General features: G+C 45.1%; 1 protein-coding gene across 1 annotated transcript in view; it reads right to left on the bottom strand.

Annotated features, from left to right (window-relative positions):
* Positions 1-7,099: 7,099 nt before the first annotated feature.
* LOC8036279 (arginine-hydroxylase NDUFAF5, mitochondrial) overlaps positions 7,100-19,452 on the bottom strand; it is a 30,212-nt gene continuing 17,859 nt past the window's right edge. Inside the window, exons 8-13 of the mRNA XM_029971454.4 lie at positions 19,265-19,351; positions 18,546-18,606; positions 18,371-18,454; positions 15,998-16,080; positions 7,305-7,354; positions 7,100-7,207 (exon numbers count right to left, since the gene is read on the bottom strand). Of these exons, the coding sequence (XP_029827314.3) occupies positions 7,177-7,207; positions 7,305-7,354; positions 15,998-16,080; positions 18,371-18,454; positions 18,546-18,606; positions 19,265-19,351 (396 nt within the window). The 3' untranslated portion in view covers positions 7,100-7,176. The remainder of the gene's footprint in view (positions 7,208-7,304; positions 7,355-15,997; positions 16,081-18,370; positions 18,455-18,545; positions 18,607-19,264; positions 19,352-19,452) is intronic.

Here is a 19,452-nt window from a genome sequence, read left to right as displayed (position 1 = left end):
GCGGTAGCTGTCCAGAGTTTCGTGTCATCATTTGTTTGCTGACGGACATGATACTGGGAAATTAGCCCTTAAAAGCTCCGCTGTAATGTATATATATTTATTGCGGTTAATTTCTAATTTTGCCTCGTACATTCTGATGAATTATCACCAGCTCGCATGCACACTTTTTTGTTTCGTTATGCGCATTTCATTTTCTCTTCACGCACCTCATCCCCACCAAAACTCAGGTGCTACATTACGATTAATTTTGCTCACCCAATATTTTAAACCTCCTCCCTTGCGCTGATCTACCGATAACTAGTGATAGTTCAAAAAGCTACGGGTAAGCCGCCCCCAGAACAAACGGAGCGATGCGTCGTCTGCTCACGTTTGTGGTGAGAGTAGAATATCCCTCCCAGTATTTCTTCGAAGTTGGAAAAGCATCATTTCGTGATACAAAATTAACAAAACCAAATTTGGGGAACGTACTTTGAAGTCGGGAATTGTACTTTCGTCGGAAAGTACCAGAAAAAATACTTTAAGTAAAGAACAAGAACATACCCAGGGAATGTACTTCAAATAAAGTACAAGTTTCCTAAACCTACTTGAAGTAGTACTTTAAGTACAATGTACTTAAAGTACTTCCCAGCACTGAGTGTGAGCCAATTCAATGACCCGACTTCGATTATATTTGGTGGAACGCCGCCATAACTAACCTTCAGTTTTTGTTTCCTCTTATTTCGTTTATTTCACTTCATCATTACCATAGCAGGCCAGGTTATTGCCACATTAGATGCAACTGTGCCCTTTTCTAAAGCATTGGCCTTTGTAGAGGATCGTCAACTACCGTTTCAGTTGCTCGGCATATCGGTAAGACAAGAGAAGGTCAGCAATGGCGGCTCTAATTTGGCGCGTGTGTAAAGCAAATAGTTTTTTTTTCTTTTTCGCAAAAATAAACTAGGCATCGCCGAACGCTCATTCTCCGCACAAAGGTAGCGCTAGAGGTCGCAATCAGATGCCAAAGTTTCAGCCCGATCCGATAACTTAATCAAAAGTTATAAGTGATTTTCTGAAAAGTTCAATGGGAAAACGGAGCCCATTTTTGCCCGTTTTCAGTTTCTGGCGCCATACAGGGAGGGCTCCATGCATTCGAAAACTCCATGGGCCGCCATGTTCCCATTGAACTTTTCAGAAAATCACTTACAACTTTTGAATAAGGTATCGGATCGGGCTGAACTTTTGGCATCTGGTTGTGACCTCTAGCGCTACATTTCGGCAGAGAATGAGCGTTCGGCGATGCCTACTGTATTATTGCAATAAAAAAAGAAAAAAATATATATATATATATATATTTGTGACATGTTTTACAAAACGGTTTGTGACCACGAAGAGAGTGAGCGCGACTCAAACCGGCCAGTTTGAGTCGCGCTCAAACTGGCCGGTCTCAATCTTTTTTAATCAAAAGAGAAAACAGTTATTCATTCACATAAACGAAGCAAATTTATTTAAAGCCCGGACACTCCGTACGTCCGATCTAGCTAAGGTTATCAATAGACTCGACCATGTCATTTGTCGAAACAGATAAAAGACGTTGGCAAAAATGTTTAGACTGAATAAGTGAATCTAACGCACGTATTTTACCAACCGACGGTCGCGCGCCTTCAATACCCTTTCCAATTGTCATTGCGCACCTTGGACACACTTTGGGGAGCAATGCATATTTACATCGCCGCCCGAGGTCTCTATTGAACGTGTAGTGCTGACCCCAATAAAATGCTAACCTGACTCTCAATCGCTCACCGCAAAGGACGATTTCGAACAGGCGGTACTGTAGGTCACTTGAGATAAAAAAAAGAAGAAATACAAGCTATAGAAACGAGCGTCGTAAAAAAGGGGACCGGCATTTTTATTCCTACCTCCGAACAGAAACGAGCGCCACCCACTGCATCACACAGCGCAGAGGCCGGACTCGGCCACCGCGCGTACATACCAAGCGCGCGCGAGGGAGGGAGAAACTTCCTCCGCCGCGAGAACACGGCACATTTCGGGATCTATTTCACGCAGCGGATAACGCGGGCCTTTTCACACCTCGATACTGGCGCCATCTAGAAGTTGCGCGTTCAACCACGTTTCGATCCGCGCGCCATCTGGTGGCTGAAACGGACGAATAAATAGAGGTACCGCAGCGGCATGTGCTTGAGACAGTCCAGACTTCTTGTCGGAGCAAGTTCGGTGTACTGTACAAACTCCTGCTCCCATGAAGCAGATGTTTCGAAGTTAATGAAGTGCTTAAAGGGATGCTTCAACGAAATTTGAAATATTCCCGTCGTGTTCAAAAATATGTTGAATATGATCCACAATATCCGTAAATGACAATCGCACTTTTGTATTTTGATCCTGGTGGCTGTATTTTTCGGTATAAACGGCCCACTCTGGCAAGCGCTCGGAGAAGGCCCAGCTTAGAGCACGTGACATCCAACGCAATCGTGACGTAGGTCGTCTCAAGACGAGCAAAGCTACGGCGAGGCTGACGTCGAGAGGATGGCCTAGTCGTTCCAGCCACCGAAGCGGCTGCTTTTGTACGAATTTTGAGTGGCGGGTTAATCTTCTATAATCTTCTAGGGGGACAATAGCGACTTCTGCGACACACAAAAGGGATTCTCGGGAAGAGGGGAGTTTCTCCTTCCCCCCTTCTCTCGTCGTGGCCGGAGACGAGACAACATCCGTCACTAGCTGTCAAGGTTCCTAGACGAGCATTACAAACGAGGCGTTAGCGACATCCACCAGGTGCTCTTTGCTAATCGTTTAATTCGTTTTAAAATTCCTTTTCGAGACTTTTTTTAACAAGATATTGGTATGTTCCATGTGATACTGCTCTTTTGAACACACATAGACCAAAAAATGAGCGCCGAAATTTCGTTGTAGTATCCCTTTAAAGGGATACTTCAACGAAATTTGAAATATTCCTGTCGTGTTCAAAAAAAGGTTGAATATGATCCACAATATCCGTAAATGACAATCGCACGTTTGTATTTTAGCCTGGTGGCTGTATTTTTCGTTATAAACGGACCACTCTGGCAAGCGCTCGGAGAAGGCCTGCGGAGATCACGTGACATCCAACGCAATCATGACGTAGGTCGTCTCAAGACGAGCAAAGCTACGGCGAGGCTGACGTCGAGAGGATGGCCTAGTCGTTCCAGCCACCGAAGCGGCTGCTTTTGTACGAACTTTGAGTGACGGGTTAATCTTCTATAATCTTGTAGGGGGACAATAGCGACTTCTGCGACACACAAAAGGCATTCTCGGGAAGAGGGGAATTCCTCCTGCCCCTCTTCTCTCGTCGTGGCCGGAGACGAGACAACCTCCGTCACTAGCTGTCAGGGTTCCTAGACGGGCTTTTCAAGCGAGGCGTTAGCGACATTCACCAGGTGCTCTTCGCTAATCGTTTAATTCGTTTTTATATTCCTTTTCGTGACTTTCTTAACAAGATATTGGTATGTTCGATGTGATGCTGCTTTTTGAACACATATAGACCTTTCCAAAAAGAGCGCTCTGGCCGCCGCCATTTTGCGAATCGAGCGACCCCTATCAGCCAGAAATTTCTGGCGCCCGCCTGAGCTGTGGAAACCCGGTCAGCGTGACTCCCCACCTGCATTTTGCATTCGGAGTTCGCCGGCTTTTCTTGGAAGTTTTTATTTTATTCGCCTGTTTAGGATGCTTACCCTTTGTATGTCATGTTCCACTGTGAGAACCAGGGAATACCAGGGCTCGTAGCCTGCTCGGCCTTCGCAGGAAACGAACGAAGAGAGCGAACGTCAAGCAGCCCGCGACGCAGGCAGTTCGACGTGCTTGGAGGATTATTTCCGTCAAGATAATCTCCAAAAAGCCTTCCAGGCTGTGTTCCGGGTCTTCGCAAAAACTAGCTGTTATGGTCGGGTCCGGGGAGTGGCGACATAATAAGCACGTTCGTTCATTTGCTATGAAGCTGTGCAAAAAAGGAGCTATCTTTTACATGTTCCCCAAAGACACGCCGGATTCCGTCCGATCGTTGTGAAGTGACTGTCGTCGACACTGAATATTGGACATGCTGTGTTATTTGAGACCTTTCTCCAATCCTGTTTGGATAACGTGGCACCGAGGGGTACGTACAATATATTTTTTGTTCGATTGATGAGACTCATTGAATTTTATGTTGTGGGCGGGGAATATCCATGCAGTACGGATATCCTGTGTGGTCAAATATTTTGATCTTTATAAATTGACACGGCTGAGTTTACGGTGCCGTAAAACAATGAACATAAAATGAAACAAACATTCCAGTTGCATTTGTTCTGTCGCGCACGGACTCACCAAAACAGCTTTCATTTCTTTGTTTTTGTTTCCCAAAAATAGAGCACTGCTTTCTTAAAGACCTCTATAAATTATGCTCACCACAGAACACAAAATAGAAAAGAAAACGCGGCAATTCAGCCGCCACCAGCGTCCGGAATTGCGCCCAACGCAGGCTGCCACAGCCTACTGACGAGAAACTCCACAGCTCAGCGCAGTCGGGCAACACTGACGTACACTCTCAAAACCAGGAACACGCGCTGTAACTCGCTTCGTTCGAGACTGCCGCTGGAAAGGTCTATAGACCAAAAAATGAGCGCCGAAATTTCGTTGTAGTATCCCTTTAAAGTCTTCTTCATCCTCACCACTTTGTTCGCCTGACGACGCTTTTTCTATAGTTGATGTTCGCATAAGTTCGTTCTTTAGATAATCCCAGGCCCGCTTCCGTTCCACTTCGTTGTCTATCCATGCAACCTTAAATTTTGGATGGCATACGGCAGATATTATCAAATGTTTTTCTTCCTCCATACCTGCAGACCACTTATTGATCGCCGTGATGAAGCTTTCGACCACCGGGCGGCAGTATCTCAAGTTCTCCGTCAGCAACGCGGACATTTTTTGTGAAGTGAAGTCACTGTAGGCAGGAGATATGCCATAAACATGCTGTTTTTGCGCAAGTTATAGCTTGTGCGAGAGGTGTAAACACCTGAATATACTCATTGATAAAGTCAATGTCTGACTTCGTGAATCGCGGAATTTTAAAATTCTCACAAACTTCCTTCAACTTTCCCTCGCTGTGAACAAGCACTCCGTGAAGCGATTTGAGGCAATCGTATGTAGAGTTTCACCGCATGAGGACAGGCGTGGGCAAATATCCTTCACAGCTTGAAGAGATGGCGTCAGCAACCACATTAGACCTCGCTTGCTTCTTCCATAATGCCGAGCACTTGCTGAAAGGATCGGAGTTGAGTCCTCACGTGCCTTACTCTCACGCTCCAACTGGCTCACCGAGGACACAGCTTCCACTGTTTACGACGTCCCGCTCAAACTCGCTTGTTGACGTGGCTTGCCCTTCAGCGCCAGCACTGGCATCGAAGCCATCGGCGGGCCCAGAAGACGTCGGCCGCATGGAGAAACGAAGAGTCGAGTGGACACGCACCTAACCTTCGCAACGCAACGACGAGCGAAAGTCTTCAAGCTTTCACGTTTTTTCTTTCGTTTTTAGGAAGAGAATATTTTAACGCGAGCGCGTTTACGAGCTCGGGTCACAGAAAATCCGTCGGATGTCGGTGGCGTGACGGGAAATTCCTGAATGGTCGATAGGGTCGTGACGTCACAGCCACATGACTTCGCGCGGGAATTTCAAACAACTCATGTGAAACGTGACGTCACGCGTGGAATGAGGGTGGTTAAAGACATACGAATTAATGGTCGCCGCATGTTTCAAATGATCCCACTTGATAAACTAATTCATTTGCCTTAAAGAAAAAATGTGAAGAATTTACGCAGGATCGCACTCACGACCCTTCGGTTGCGAGCCAGACATGCTACCGACTAGGCAACGGGGGCTTGGGAATGGCACTGCGATCCTGCCGTCATTAGAGAGCCTCGATGTCTGTCTGTGTCATGGTAAAGGCATTATCGCATCCAGTGTTGTTAGCGCATGCCGAGCAAACACATAAATAAACCCTGCGGGGTAAAATGGCATCAAAGCACTGGCAAAAGCTCCTCGATCGCGCCGGGAGTGTTGTATCATAGGAACTAGGTCGTTGTGTGACTCAAGAGAATGAGAAGCGATTGAGAAGGCCATGCGAACGGGGCCCGATAAACCTATCGCGTTCAACTCTTAAAGGCGAAGGTTAATCGTCCTCCCATTTTTTTTTCTTCACAAACATTTTCAGTTTTGTAAAGTGCGAAATTTGAGTTCGATTTATTGCGTGGAAACACGACGTGAACTTAAATTGCTTGACGACTGTAATTATAATTAATTTTCAGTTATATGTTATATTGTATTTTCTACGATTTTGACGAAGTGAATAGAAAAGTACCTGTAAAAAGTAACTTCACTTAGTTACTGGAAAATGTACCTAAAATACAGATACAAATACTGAGAAATGAAAGCACCTAGGTTTGTACCTCAGGTACAACAAAAGTACCTAGATACCGATTTACAGTTACTTGTACCTAGGTACTTTACAACCCTGGAAGTGATTGAAAAAAAAAGTAACTAGTTACCTGTAACACGTTGTAACTAGTTACTGCCCAAGACTGCTAACGTGTCGTTAAACGACGTCAACTCCGAAGAAATTCTTTACAACCGTCAAAGCAGCGACAGTTAGCCTAGTTGTGTTGCACACTAATTCCCACTCCCCTACCCTCAGAGACATTCGTGTTGCATATAATCCTTGTTTTCAGCATTTGTAAATAAATAGTTACAAACACAAATACACACAAGCACTAGCAGAAAGCACCAAAACAGAACCTTGAAATCTAAGCTAGGTCCAAGAGATGGACATAGTCAGCAGTGACATTGTGCTCGAGTTCAGTGTGGAGAAATTTGGGTTGAGAATTGTTTTACAACAGCTTGATAGCTAAATAATAAAGAATGGTCCACATTTGCTTGATATGTAGCAAACCAAATCGCTCATGAGGATTAGAACTTCGACAATAGATCTTGGAAAATTTATGTGCCACAAGGATACAACTTCAAAAACACTAAATTGGTCCTTTTAAGCTCCCACAGTATGTCCCATAAAAAAACAATTGAAGCGTCTCATGATCCTTCTAAAAGTGTGGTTTTTAAATGGCACTTTATTCCATTTTCAAATGAGATACCTAAAATTTAATGCTACTTTTCAGTGTCAGTTGCTACGTCTTCTTTGCAGGCTCTGTTAAGGACCTGGAAAAGGAAACAAAGAAATGCCTTCTTCACTGGGACAAAAACGCAAAATTTCATGGTTTGTTTTTAAACAAACAAAATAGAAATGTCATCTTACGCAAGGTCTTTGAAGGACACATCCTGAGATCCCCTCGGGGCAGGTTTCGCCTGTAAAAACAGAAAGGTCCAAAAAATACTCCAGTACGACAGCGTTACGATCTGTCCATTTCTTTAATAGAACAATAAGTCTGTGCTAAAAAGCACAAAACCAAAATTTCAGGTCACATTGAGCTTATGAATGTTTCTAGACAGGAGAGAGAGATGAGAAATGTAATGGACAGCTGGACAGCACATAAAAAATGTATTATATCTGACATAAAGTATGGAATCTTGGGCAGTACCATTTGTTACAAAAACTATGCCCATCACACAATAACATGCCCATCCGATCATTCTAAGCAAGTTCAGTGCAAGAATTATTGAAATTGACAATACTATATCGATAAGCATCCTGCAGGAAATAAGTTAGCCACGATCCACAATATCTGTTAACGACAATCATACACTTGCATTTTTTGAATGGATGGCTGTTTCTTTCATTCTAGACGACCGATTCTGGCAAGCGCTCGAAGAGCAGCCATTAGAGAGTGTGATCAGTCTCGGGAGATCCGGCCCCTCCAGTGGATTCGTGACATTGCTTTTTTGTTCATGGGCAAGGCTGCGGCGAGGCTGGCATGGTTATGAGCATCGCCACTTGGTAGCGCCACAACTGACACCGACTGCACCAGTTGTTCGAGATGCCCGAGGACCGGTTCGGCAACACAAGTATAGGTACGAGCGGAGGATGAGCGAGTGACCAGCGCCCCGAAACTACACCGACCTCCTCCTGCTTTCTCTGATCCTCTCTCCCAGTTTTCCTTTCTGTTTAGAGTTGAATAGGCGTAGGAGATCCCCATCTTCCTTTTTCGTCCCCAGCCGCAGGAGTTAAATGGGTGAAGGAGAGAAGGGAAATCCGGTTCGACCAACTTTGACAGGCTATGTGCGCTCGGAGCTTGGCGCCATACTTCCGCAAAGTGGCGGTGCTTTCTGGGAACGATTGACGTAACGACGTACCAGGTGGCTTTGGGAACGTGCACCAGGTGCAATTTGGTAATTGTTTCATTCGTTTTAAAAAAAGTTTTCGGTGTATTTTTAAACAATAAATTGATATTTGTGTGGTGGTGCGAGACCACAGCTGACATCTAGTCAGTAACATAAGCACTAGAATTTTGTTTTACTACCCCTTTAGAAGAGCTATGAAATGAGGAAATAAATCATTTTTTAAAGGTTAAATGGGAAATGCATATTACAAAAAAAAAACCTAACGAAAAAAAAAACTTTTAGCGCAATATTAACGATGGTAGGTGCAATTTAGGTTGAGTTCAGCACCTGCTCCAGGCTCTGCCCAATGAACGGTGGCCCCTCCCCCTACTACTGGATTGGCTTGGCTACTCAGCCAAGCCAATCCAGTTCACAAGCTTAATGCCTCCCTGTCGCGACGTCCGGTGCATCTCGTCTGCCATCTGAGACAGCCTGCTAGTCGTACGGGCACACACGGCACCATACCGCAGGTGTCAGCATGGCTACGGGCCAGCCCGCGCGCCACAGGCTGGGCTTCACGCTTGCAATTATGGAGGTCCCGGGCCGAGCACAGGCCTTGCATTCCAGTCTACAGGGCAAACCAAAACAAACCAAACACACTATTTTTTTAGTACAAATGTTTTTAAATTTTGTTTGGGGACGGTTAGGGGAGACGTTGGAGTGGGGGAGGCCCAAATGCTGAAAGCATGTGTGTGCGTTTTTTTTAGAGCACAGCTCTTGGGCGTTTGTTTCCGGCTTGAACGGTGTAGCCGTAACCGTGCGGTGCATTATGGGATGTGTGACGTCACATGTGATGTAACACATGACGTCATCAGTGACGATGACGTCACAAGGACTACCAGTGACGTCATCATGATGACGTCATCGTCATTGTCACTGATGACGTCATCAGTCACGTCACGTGTGACATCATTGGCAGAAAAAATTCCCTGCTAAATCTAGCGGAAAGAATTTCCCCACTAAATCTAACGGAAAAAAATTCCGCACTAAATTTAGCAGAAAAATTTCCCTGCTAAATCTACCGGAAAACATTTCTCCGCTAAATTTAGCGGAAAAAATTTACCCGCGTAATTTAGCGGAAAAAATTTCCCTGCTAAATCTAGTGGAAAAAATTCCCCGCTAAAGTTAGGGGAAAAAATTGCAACGCTAAATTCCCGCCAAATTTACACGCGATGCTCTCACCAAAGATGTGCATTTTTTTGCAACTTGCGTTAAGCACACGTCGATCCACACCCATGTTAGTAATGGGGGACTTTCCACCTTCTCCGCTCAGTACCCTTCCCTCCTCCTCCTCAAGAGCTGCACTCTAATTCGGCATTACAAAGGATTTTAAACGTCTTTCATTTAATGGTTCGGAGTATGTGCACCGACTGCTGCTTCGGAGCACCAGTGGCACGGCGTTCACTTTCGTCGCCGCCGTTGTACGGTTGCTTCTCCTCATCAAGCGCGTACACATATGCGCAGTGGCCGTGGTGGAAGAAACACATTAGGTGATGACTCTACGTCTGACGCGGCGGCCACATTACGTTTGGGCACCGAGCACGCTTCACTCGCACGGGGATAGATGGCGCCCAAGTATGGGGTCCCTCCTAAGCCGTGTTTCTTCCACCACTGCTCCAGGCGAGCATCATTCTATGGAGCTTTAAACAAGGGTACGTGCCCTGCACAGTTCCAGTACCCCGAATTGCAGTTGGGAACGAAGCACTTCTTTCCCATCCTTAGAGCCTGGCTTCTTCTTCTTCGGGCTAAGGCTCACCTTCGTGCAAGATGGCGACATCTGTGGTCGACACAGCACCAAAGCAAAACACGAGGCCAGCCACTGGCCACACACCACCACCACACCGCGAAAAAGGCGAGCACGATACGCTGCCGATCCTGTGGCCACCGAGGAGGCGCCCCATATCGCAGCGCACTCCGCGGCGACGTGGAACTAACTAGTCCTATTTCGAGGCTAGCTCCGAACGCGATCTGTTCGCACGCTCCGTGCAAAAAGAGTGGCAAGTAGCAACATCTAAATATGTTTCCTCCACCGTGGCAGTGGCGTAGTAACAGGGTGAGGGAGGGGGGGGGGGGAGGGGCTTTGGGCCCTGGGTACCAGGCGTCCTAGTCATGTGGGGGGGGGGGGTACCACCTCTGGTGGCATCCGGTCCCTCCCCCCCTTCCCTTCCCGCTTTACTAGTTGCTCTCTTGGGGAGTGAATGGGGGGGGGGGGGGGGGGGCTACAAAAGACCTAAGGGCCACAGGTGCCAGATGGGCTAGCTATGATACCCTCGAAGGTGTAAGTCATCTGTACGTACAAGTGCGTGCATTCACAGTGGCGTACCAACTTGTTTTTGAGTGGGGGGGCAAACCAGACCCTCTCCCCCCCCCCCCCCAAATCGAAAATTCGGCGCAACTTTTGTCCAACTTTTCTAAAGATTTGGCAATGATTCGGCAAAATTACAACGTTACCAGACTTAACATTGATATTTTGTTTTTTCTCACGAAAAAAATTTTGCTTCTTCTTTTTAAAATAAATACAACTTGTAGTGCCTATTGAAAGAGTTATGACTAAATAAGGTGATATTCTAGAAGATAATTGTATCGATGTCGCTTTTGTGTGTTTACTTGTAATTTTGGTGTATGCTTCCAGAAAGTGGCGTGACAACGAGGTTGGGTAGTAGCCGGCACAGTCACGAATCACACTACGAGAGCTTTGATTTCGAGGCTTCATCAGCGCACGCCTGCAAGTGTGTTTACATTGTTAAAATAAAGGCAATCACTGCGTTCTTACTTTCTCTGGTAGTCGCCGTTTCGTGCGCGAAAACGGATGCAACGGTTGCTGAGCCTTCACCAGAAGAGATAACAATATTGTAAATATGCATGTTTTTCGATTTGAGTCACTTGACGTCAGCTTTGCATGAAAGTGCGCGTTCCATATTCGCAACGTGCCGTTTTTAACCTTTAAAATTCCGGTTTCTGGTGTTCGGACACACACGGACGTTTAGGAAGATGGGGAGAGTTAGGAGTGGTCGGATGTGCAACGTCGACCATGATAGTTCTGTGTTTAATGAATATTTTTCATCAGTGTTTACTAACGAGTGCTTGGACTCCGTCCCCACTCTCCCTGAAGAGCTTTACGAGCGCATGCATCCTATTAACGTTAACTCCGCCGGTATTATAACATTGATTGATAAACTAAAACTTACTTCGTCCGCTGGAACCGATAACATCAACTCTAAAATTTAAAAGAAACACCAGTGTTATTTCGAGTGAGTATTTAAAACTTATCTTTATTCAGTCCTTATCTCAAAGGTGCCTTCCATCTGACCAAAAGGTGGGAAGGGTAATTCCCAGTCTTTAAACAGGGCAGCCGCTCTTCCGCATCTAATTATCGCCCTAATTCATTGACTTCAATTTCTTGCAAACTACTTGAGCATGTCCTCTACTCCAATATCATGAGGCACCTATCATCCCATTTCTTTTCTTTAAACAGCAGCACGGTTTTCAAAAAGGTACACTCTCCGGCAATATGAAAGACCCACTGGGAGCGCGTGGCCGAGGCGGTGGCTGGCGGGGGCGCTGCGAGCCCTCCGGGCAATTCCATTCTGCTTCGAGGGGAGGACGCTCACTCGGGCTCAGATAAAGCGAAACGCGCTTATCAGTTTGTGCCGAGTGCCGAATGAGCGTCCTCCCCTCGAAGCAGAATGGAACTGCCCGGAGCGCTCGCAGCGCCCCCCCCCAGCCACCGCCTCGGCCACGCGCTCCCAGTGGGTCTTTCATATCGCCGGAGACTGTACTTTCCTGCGAAACACAACTCTGCGACTTCATCCATGACTTGCACACTAACCTTGAACCTTGAACCTTGAACCTTAAAATGAAAAAACTGACGCAGTTTTTTTTTTTTTTTCCAAAGCGTTCGGCCGTGTTTTTTATCAACGCCTTCTTTCTAAGCTATCATCTTTTTGCCTCGACCAAATAACCGTTTGCATAGATTCGTGACTTTCTTTTTTCCCGTGTACAGGTCACGTCCATGATGATCATGAATCTTCCTTAATAAATGTATCTCCTGGTGTTCCCCTGGGGTTCGTACTTGGGCCCTTACTCTTTTTAATATTTATTAATGACATCCCCATTGGGATTTCTTCAAAAAACCGCTTTTTCGCCGACGACTGCGTCATCCATAACAAAGTAACTTGTGTGCAAAATAATAACCAGCTTCAGGAAGATCTAGAGAAAATTAACAATTGGTGCAAAGAGTGGATTATGTCATTAAACAAGTATAAACGCAAACTAATCCACTTCACCAAGAAAAAAAACAAACACTGTCATTTAATTACTTCTTGTATTCCGATCTGATTGAGACCGCTACTGTGTATAAATACCTTGGTGTAAGACTAACATCTGACCTTCCCTAAAATAACCACATTGAAGTCATTACTGCCGATTCATCTGGAACTCTTGGACTAAGCAGACGTAACTTAAAAAGAGCTCCACCCTTTGTTCGTAAGCTAACCTTGGACACGTACGTCAGACCAAAAATAGAATATGCTTCAACCATCTGGAATACCCATCGACTGTACCTCATCAATACCCTGTAGAGGCAGTTCAGAACAGAGCTGCTCGCTTCATTTCATCCACTTATGACTTTTTTTTTCAGTGTCTCAGCGCTAAAAACTGAACTAACCATGTCCTCTTTGCAGCTTCGCAGAAAAGTCTCTCAGCTGTGCTTTATTCACAAAATCTACTACCACATTCCCGACCTCAAAACCACTTTGTTATTACCCCCCGACCGAACATCTCGCCTCAACAACGTCTGCACCATCAAGCACATTTCTGACTCTACTAACGCTTTCAATTGGTCATTCCTTTCTCAAGCCATCAGCCACTGGAACAGTCCCCCATCCTCCATTGTCACCATCTTGGACCCTGCTGATTTCTCCTCTGCAGTAAAACTACACCTTTCTTGGCCCATGTGATGGTGTGCGGGGCTAGGCAGATAGGTGAAAACCCTTACGCAGAGCGCCTGCCGGGCCAGACTTGTACGTAGTTCAACTACTTTACTCAAGTTACTGTAGTTTAACTACTTTTCTGGGTAGTTTAGTAACTTTTGATTACATTTATATTCTAGTAATTCATAGTTTACTTTAACTACTTTTCCGAGTGACTTCCACTCAAATTACAAATTACTTTCTAATTTTAGTGGTTGTTTTGCCTATCAACACAGAAAAGATGTCGGAAGGTCAGCTGATATTTGCAGAGGGGGAAGCATGCGGAGTAGAAAAGGGGGGGATGGGAAGGAAGAAAGTGATTTAGATAGTCCAAGAAACCCCAAAATTTTAACGAGCCCCCCCACTGCAACAACACTGCTACGAGGCGCGGGGAGCGAACAGACACGACGCAAGAGAGGTCGAGTAACTGTGGGATTAGCTCCGAATAGTGGCGTTTCTTTGTATTCCGAAGCTCAAGGAGACTTGACGCATTTGAAGAAAGGGCTTGTCCCCGCTTCTCTCCAATGTAGGAATTCTTGCCCACTACAGGAGGTGCACACACTGCTCCTTTTACGGTGCAGGCGATAGAACCCCTAACAACGACGCTCACGCCGGATGGGCTGCTCGTGTATCACTCGAAGCGCGTTAACCCACCCCCGCGCCTGCGTTCACGCCGCTTCGCGGTGACGGTGTGCGGCTGCTAATTACAAATCTATTAACCCACCTAGCCCCCCCACCCCCCGTACACGCCGGCGTCCGGTCGGCAACCCAAGCCCCGCTGCCCCCCATGCACTTCCGTAAATAGAGTCGATACGATTTAGTTTAGCGATGTTTCGTCAACAACATTCGTTTTTTTAGTGTTAACGGTAAAAAAGAAATGTAAATATCGCCAAATGCCTCGACAAAACAAAATGTTCGAGAAAAAAAATAAAAAGAAGTAAGCCGGCCCACACCATAAATAGAACCCGGGTCTGACACGTATGAGGCAGACATCTCACCACTAAGTTACGCTACCTCTTCGGAAACTCGCATTGCATCCGCTGCCTATGTTGACGGCGGCAGCGCCTATCTCCAAGCAAGCAAGCAAAACTTTATTTTGTGTATGGGCCTACGTCCTGGTCTGGACGGCCCGTCCGGCCCATGTCTCGCGGATGGATTCCGTTAGGTTACCGTGTAGCCTTGTTCGTGGGGCAAGGCTCCACAAACCAGCCAATCCGGCGTGCGTGAGCACCGTTGCTAGGGTTTGTATCGCCTGCGCGTTAAAAATATGCCCGCGCGGGTCGGGGGGCAGTGCCCTTGGTATTCCTTGGGCGCCGCCGGCCTGTGTCTGCTCTGCCCAGTGGCGGCCGTTTCAGGGGGGGCAAAATGCATGCCTTGCCCCCCCACTCTGAGAACTGGGGGGGCAAGTGCCCCCCTTGCCCCCCCGGTTGGTACGCCCATGTGCATTCACAATATCAATGAAGAGAATCAACTACCGTCAAAGTAGTTTTCTCGGGAAAACAAAAATATTTTTGCGACCATTTTTTTTTTTTTTTTGGTTGTGCACAGAGGGAGTGGGCAAAATAAGTTTTGTTCGTCTTTTGACTGAACCTGTCGCGACCACTTCTCTTCCTTTTCAACTTTCGCAGATGGTTTTGCTTACCATTTTTATTTTCTGTCCCTTTCGGTATGCGGGTGTGGTCAAAAGAAAAGAGGATGAGGGTGGCCTTTTTTCTTTTAATGCATTGCCTAGAGCTGAAGAATGGTTCAACTCATAACAGCAGCAGGAAAAAATAGAATTCTTACTGCATTCACTATCACAAACCATAGTCAACATGCACAGCAGTGGCAAGCGAGCTTGCCATGCCATGCAACTTGTGAGCTCAGCTTCATATTGGGTCGAAATAGGGCAGGCTTCAGCGGGCCCATGAAAATTAGTGTCAATTAAGCCGTCAACTTGCCAGGCCAAGCCAAGCCACACCAAGCAAGGCAGCACACCAGTGCGAGCTATGGCTAAGAGTGGGAAGTTGCGGAAGCAATCAACAGCATAAGCGTGCGGTGCGCAGCCAACAAAATTGGGGTTGAGGGATTGCCCGGTCTTCGAACATGTTTCCTTTGTAGGATATATTAATGTCAACGAACATGCCATGGCCTGTGGTCCATTTTCAGAAGGTGAAATCAAGAAGGTGGTAAGTCCTAAGCACGGTCACATCAGCTTTTGTGCCAAGTGTCGCTGACACAAAAACTGTGTTGAGCGTCAAAGGGCGCTTTTTCGTCGGCGAAAACAATGCCAAAGTTCTGTTTTAACATGCTGGTGCTCTCGGTTAGCTCGGCAAACAACGAACATCGAACTCAGCGGTCGAACCAAGCATTAAGGGCCCACCCGACCGTGTGCTCCTTCTGCATTTTCGCTCTTGGACCTAGCAATAGCGCTCATGCCCCGATTTTTTACGATTACCTCCCAATTATGAGTGGGCGTTCACCCAGATATTTTATGGCATGTGAATACAGTACATTGTATAAGGTCACCAATGTCATTTATTGGTTAGATTTAGATGACAAAGACTATTTTGATGCGTGGTCTATTGTTGTATTTTGGGGGCTTGGGCCCAGTAAAGCTGTTTGTGACAGTTTTTTCCTCCTGTCTACACCAACATTTTTTTTTTTAAATAAAGGATTTATTAATATTATTATTATTATTGACTAAGAGAGACAGACATACCTGAGAGGGATGTGGTTTCCAGCCAATAAATGAAAGAATGTGAAAGGTGGCTGGCACGGTCCCGTCATCCTTCCCGTACAACTCTGCAAACAGAGAACGTCAATAATTATAACGCATACCAACGAGAAACACGAGAGTGATGAAATGTGCAACTTTATTTTCCTTTCGCTGCTTTCGCTGCTCGTCAGCACGCTCCCTCCTGCCATCCATTGGCTATCACTGGCCTCCTCCTGGCCTTCATGTTTTGTCCAATTTCTTACGCAAAAGTTTCCACACCACTCGCAAAATTTTGGGCAATATCAGCAGTCTTGGGTAAGTTACAGTTACTTTCAGAAAAAGTAGCGAAGTTACCGTTACAGTTACCGCAACAAAAAGTAACTTGTTACAGTTACTTTTAAAAGTAACGACGTTACTTTTCAGTTACTTTTCTATAACACAAAAAAAAAACTAGGAAAAACTAGAAAATGCTTTTCACCAAGTTTATTTGCATAAAATTAAAAAAAGTGTGCTTTTTACTTCATATTGTAACTTAGCAGCAGTTGCTTCTCAAAATTAGTGTCTGAAAGTTTCCCTTGTTTGATAACGAACACGTCCCTGCCTCAGCTGAATAGGCGCTCGTCTAACGCGCTGGATGGGATTGCTGTGTTGTTTCGCCGGAACAGGCTTTTGATTGCCGGGTAGGCGTGGAGGCAATATAATGTCGTTTTCTGCGGTCAAGTTGTTAGTAACCATCTCCACCACAGCAAAATACTCTCTGTACGACGGCCAAGGTAGTTCTTCGTTTTTATCAACATTCATATCCTTGGTAGCACTAGCACATTACTGGCTCGTTGACGGTTGCTTTGGGTTCATAGAGTCCCTGGACATATTTCAATTCGTACCCGGCAAGCCAGAAGCAAACCCCGCGCAAACAGCAGTAAACTTTGCCTCGACTGTTGAAAATACACCGGAGTAGTGGCGCAAATCAAAATACGAAACATGCGCAGTGCCCTCCGCGTGTATCGGAGATTCATGTTTGATTCACCCAATTAAAAAGCGTTTGCGCAGAAAAAAGAAAAACCGCAAAAGAGATAGTTTTTTAAGATACCAAGATGTAAGTGTTCAGTCAGGGCGTGCTAAAGATAACTACATTTTTTTTTTCCCCAAATCTGCACGTGGCTATATTCAGGTCGTGACTGGCGAGAAAGAACGTATTCACAAGTTTGTATAAAAAATAAATTGACACTCGAAATGTCGGAACAGATAATTTGTAAAGCGCAAAGAATGGCTAAATTGTACTCGTTCAGTGATATATTATTCATAAAAAACTGGAAAGTAACGACAAAAGGAACGTCGTTATTTTCATCGTTACCTCAAAAAAAGTAATAGAACTACAGTTACAAGTTACATTTTCAAAAAGTAACTCGTTACAGTTACAAGTTACCAAAAAAGTAAGGAAATTTCAGTAACGCGTTACTAGTAACGCGTTACTACCCAAGACTGAACATCAGGCTTCAGCATTTTTAAGAGGAAAAGCTAGCGTAATAAATCTAATTAACGTAGCAAAAGCGATGGTCTGGCACGAACCCAGAAATATTTTGGGATTGCTGCGCTCCAAAACATTTAAATTAGCACGAGAAACATTGAATATTTAGTTTTATATATATTTATAGTAAACAACAACTCTAACAAAGTCCTTGTGTCAATGTAGTCTTCCGTAATTGATGCCTTAAAAACTGTGCAAGCTATGTACAACCTTAGCAATCTACAAAAAATTCCAATGAACTCGGTGAACTTCAGAAGAATGCGCGTGGTCACATGAAGCATCACAGTGGAAGGGTTAAGGCCCACTGCTTTTCAATTTCTACCACAAAATGCGGCAAAGGTCGATCAATTATTTATCCCAACACCAGCTGGGATAAAGCCTCTCTCCTTTTCCACTTTTACATCCAGTAGTTTATTTAGCCTGAAAACATAATTTCTGTAAAATGCCAGCAAAAAGCAGCCTATCCGAAAACACTTTCTATCAATAACAATGCATCCCAGCAAGTTTTATGATCCTACCAAACTCGAGACCCCATATGATAAACTGCAAAAACCACCACCCATGAATAGTGTGAAAACCTACACTTGTGCTTTAAAAGCGACACTGCTCTTTAGCAGCATTAGAACTAGGATGATAAGTCAAATTTCACTGCTCTTCCAATCGACAGCTGTACGGGAGCAACCTTGACCGTATTCATTCAACTATAAACTGCACTTTTTTTATTTTATGCTCTTTTTCGACGCAGCTTTTTAAAATTAGAGATCAACCTATGATCAAGAATGGAAGGCCAGGAGACGCATAGTGCGGTTGGACAAACAAGACGTAGAATAAGCAAATAAACACTTTACGCTGATAAACAGAAGCTGCCGCAACCATAGAGTCTCTGTGCAAGTGGGACTTGCGCTTCCATGATGCATTGTTCTCTGCCATGCCTGCGTAAAGAGAACCAATCACGACGTGTATCTTATTTTTTAGGGTGCACACTATTTTAGGCGGAGTTGTACCCGCACTACCGAGGCCCACCTTTAAGGTCCGCCATGAGGTGAAATGCAGTCGGGTAGTTCACCACAAGCTCGTCAGAATCCTGCAGGGTGTAGAACATGGATGAGTAAGTTCAACGACCGCAAAATGTTAAGGGCTTGAGATTCGTCAGACAATGAGCTTGAGGGATAAATACCTCAGCAAAAGAGTAAAAATTAATTTAGACCGCTCAAGAACCCCTGCCATGCAACTGAAATCTCGGATAGACTAGGTTCGCCTCAAAAAGCTCCAAGCTGTATCATTACATCGGGGTGACGTCATTACATCGGGGTGACGAAAACGTCGGGGTGACAAATGAGCAGTGTTCACTGAGTATGAAACTGAGTGCAAGTATAAGCAGCCGTTTCATCAAACCTTTTACTTAAAAAGCTTCTTGATGAAAGTTAAGAATGATAAATGCGACACGTAAAAATACTTTCATGGCAACTTACAGTTTGTCCAACAATTTCATTCATAACATTACTAATTAATCCTATAAATGAATAGCAGTCAAGTGTGCTTTATAGGTATTTCTTTTACTTAGAAATATACCCACTGCACTGTTAGGCATCACACAGGGGTGAACATCTTGCAAATATCCAAAACAGATACTACACACAAACGAGCAAAAAACATGGTTTACTTTATAATGGATCTCTGTAATATATCATCAAAAAGATAGTTTGACCAAACTGATGCAGTGTTAGAGGTGGACAACATACAAGGGTCAGCATGGTGAATCCAGCCTGGTGCAAGAGGCCACCCAAGTCCTGTGGCTGCACGAAGGGCGAGACGTGTGCACCGAAGCCCTGCAGTGCAAGTTTGCTTCCTTGAGTCATTGAAATGTTCATTAAAGGGATACTTTAACGGAATATACCCGTCATGTTCAGAAAGAGGCTGAATATGATCC

This window comes from Ixodes scapularis, unplaced genomic scaffold (assembly GCF_016920785.2).
Source record: "Ixodes scapularis isolate PalLabHiFi unplaced genomic scaffold, ASM1692078v2 PGA_scaffold10__122_contigs__length_95168666, whole genome shotgun sequence".
Classification (NCBI taxonomy): Eukaryota; Metazoa; Arthropoda; class Arachnida; order Ixodida; family Ixodidae; genus Ixodes; species Ixodes scapularis.
The sequence above is the reverse complement of the archived record's forward strand: the minus strand, read 5'-3'. Positions and strand labels throughout refer to the sequence as shown.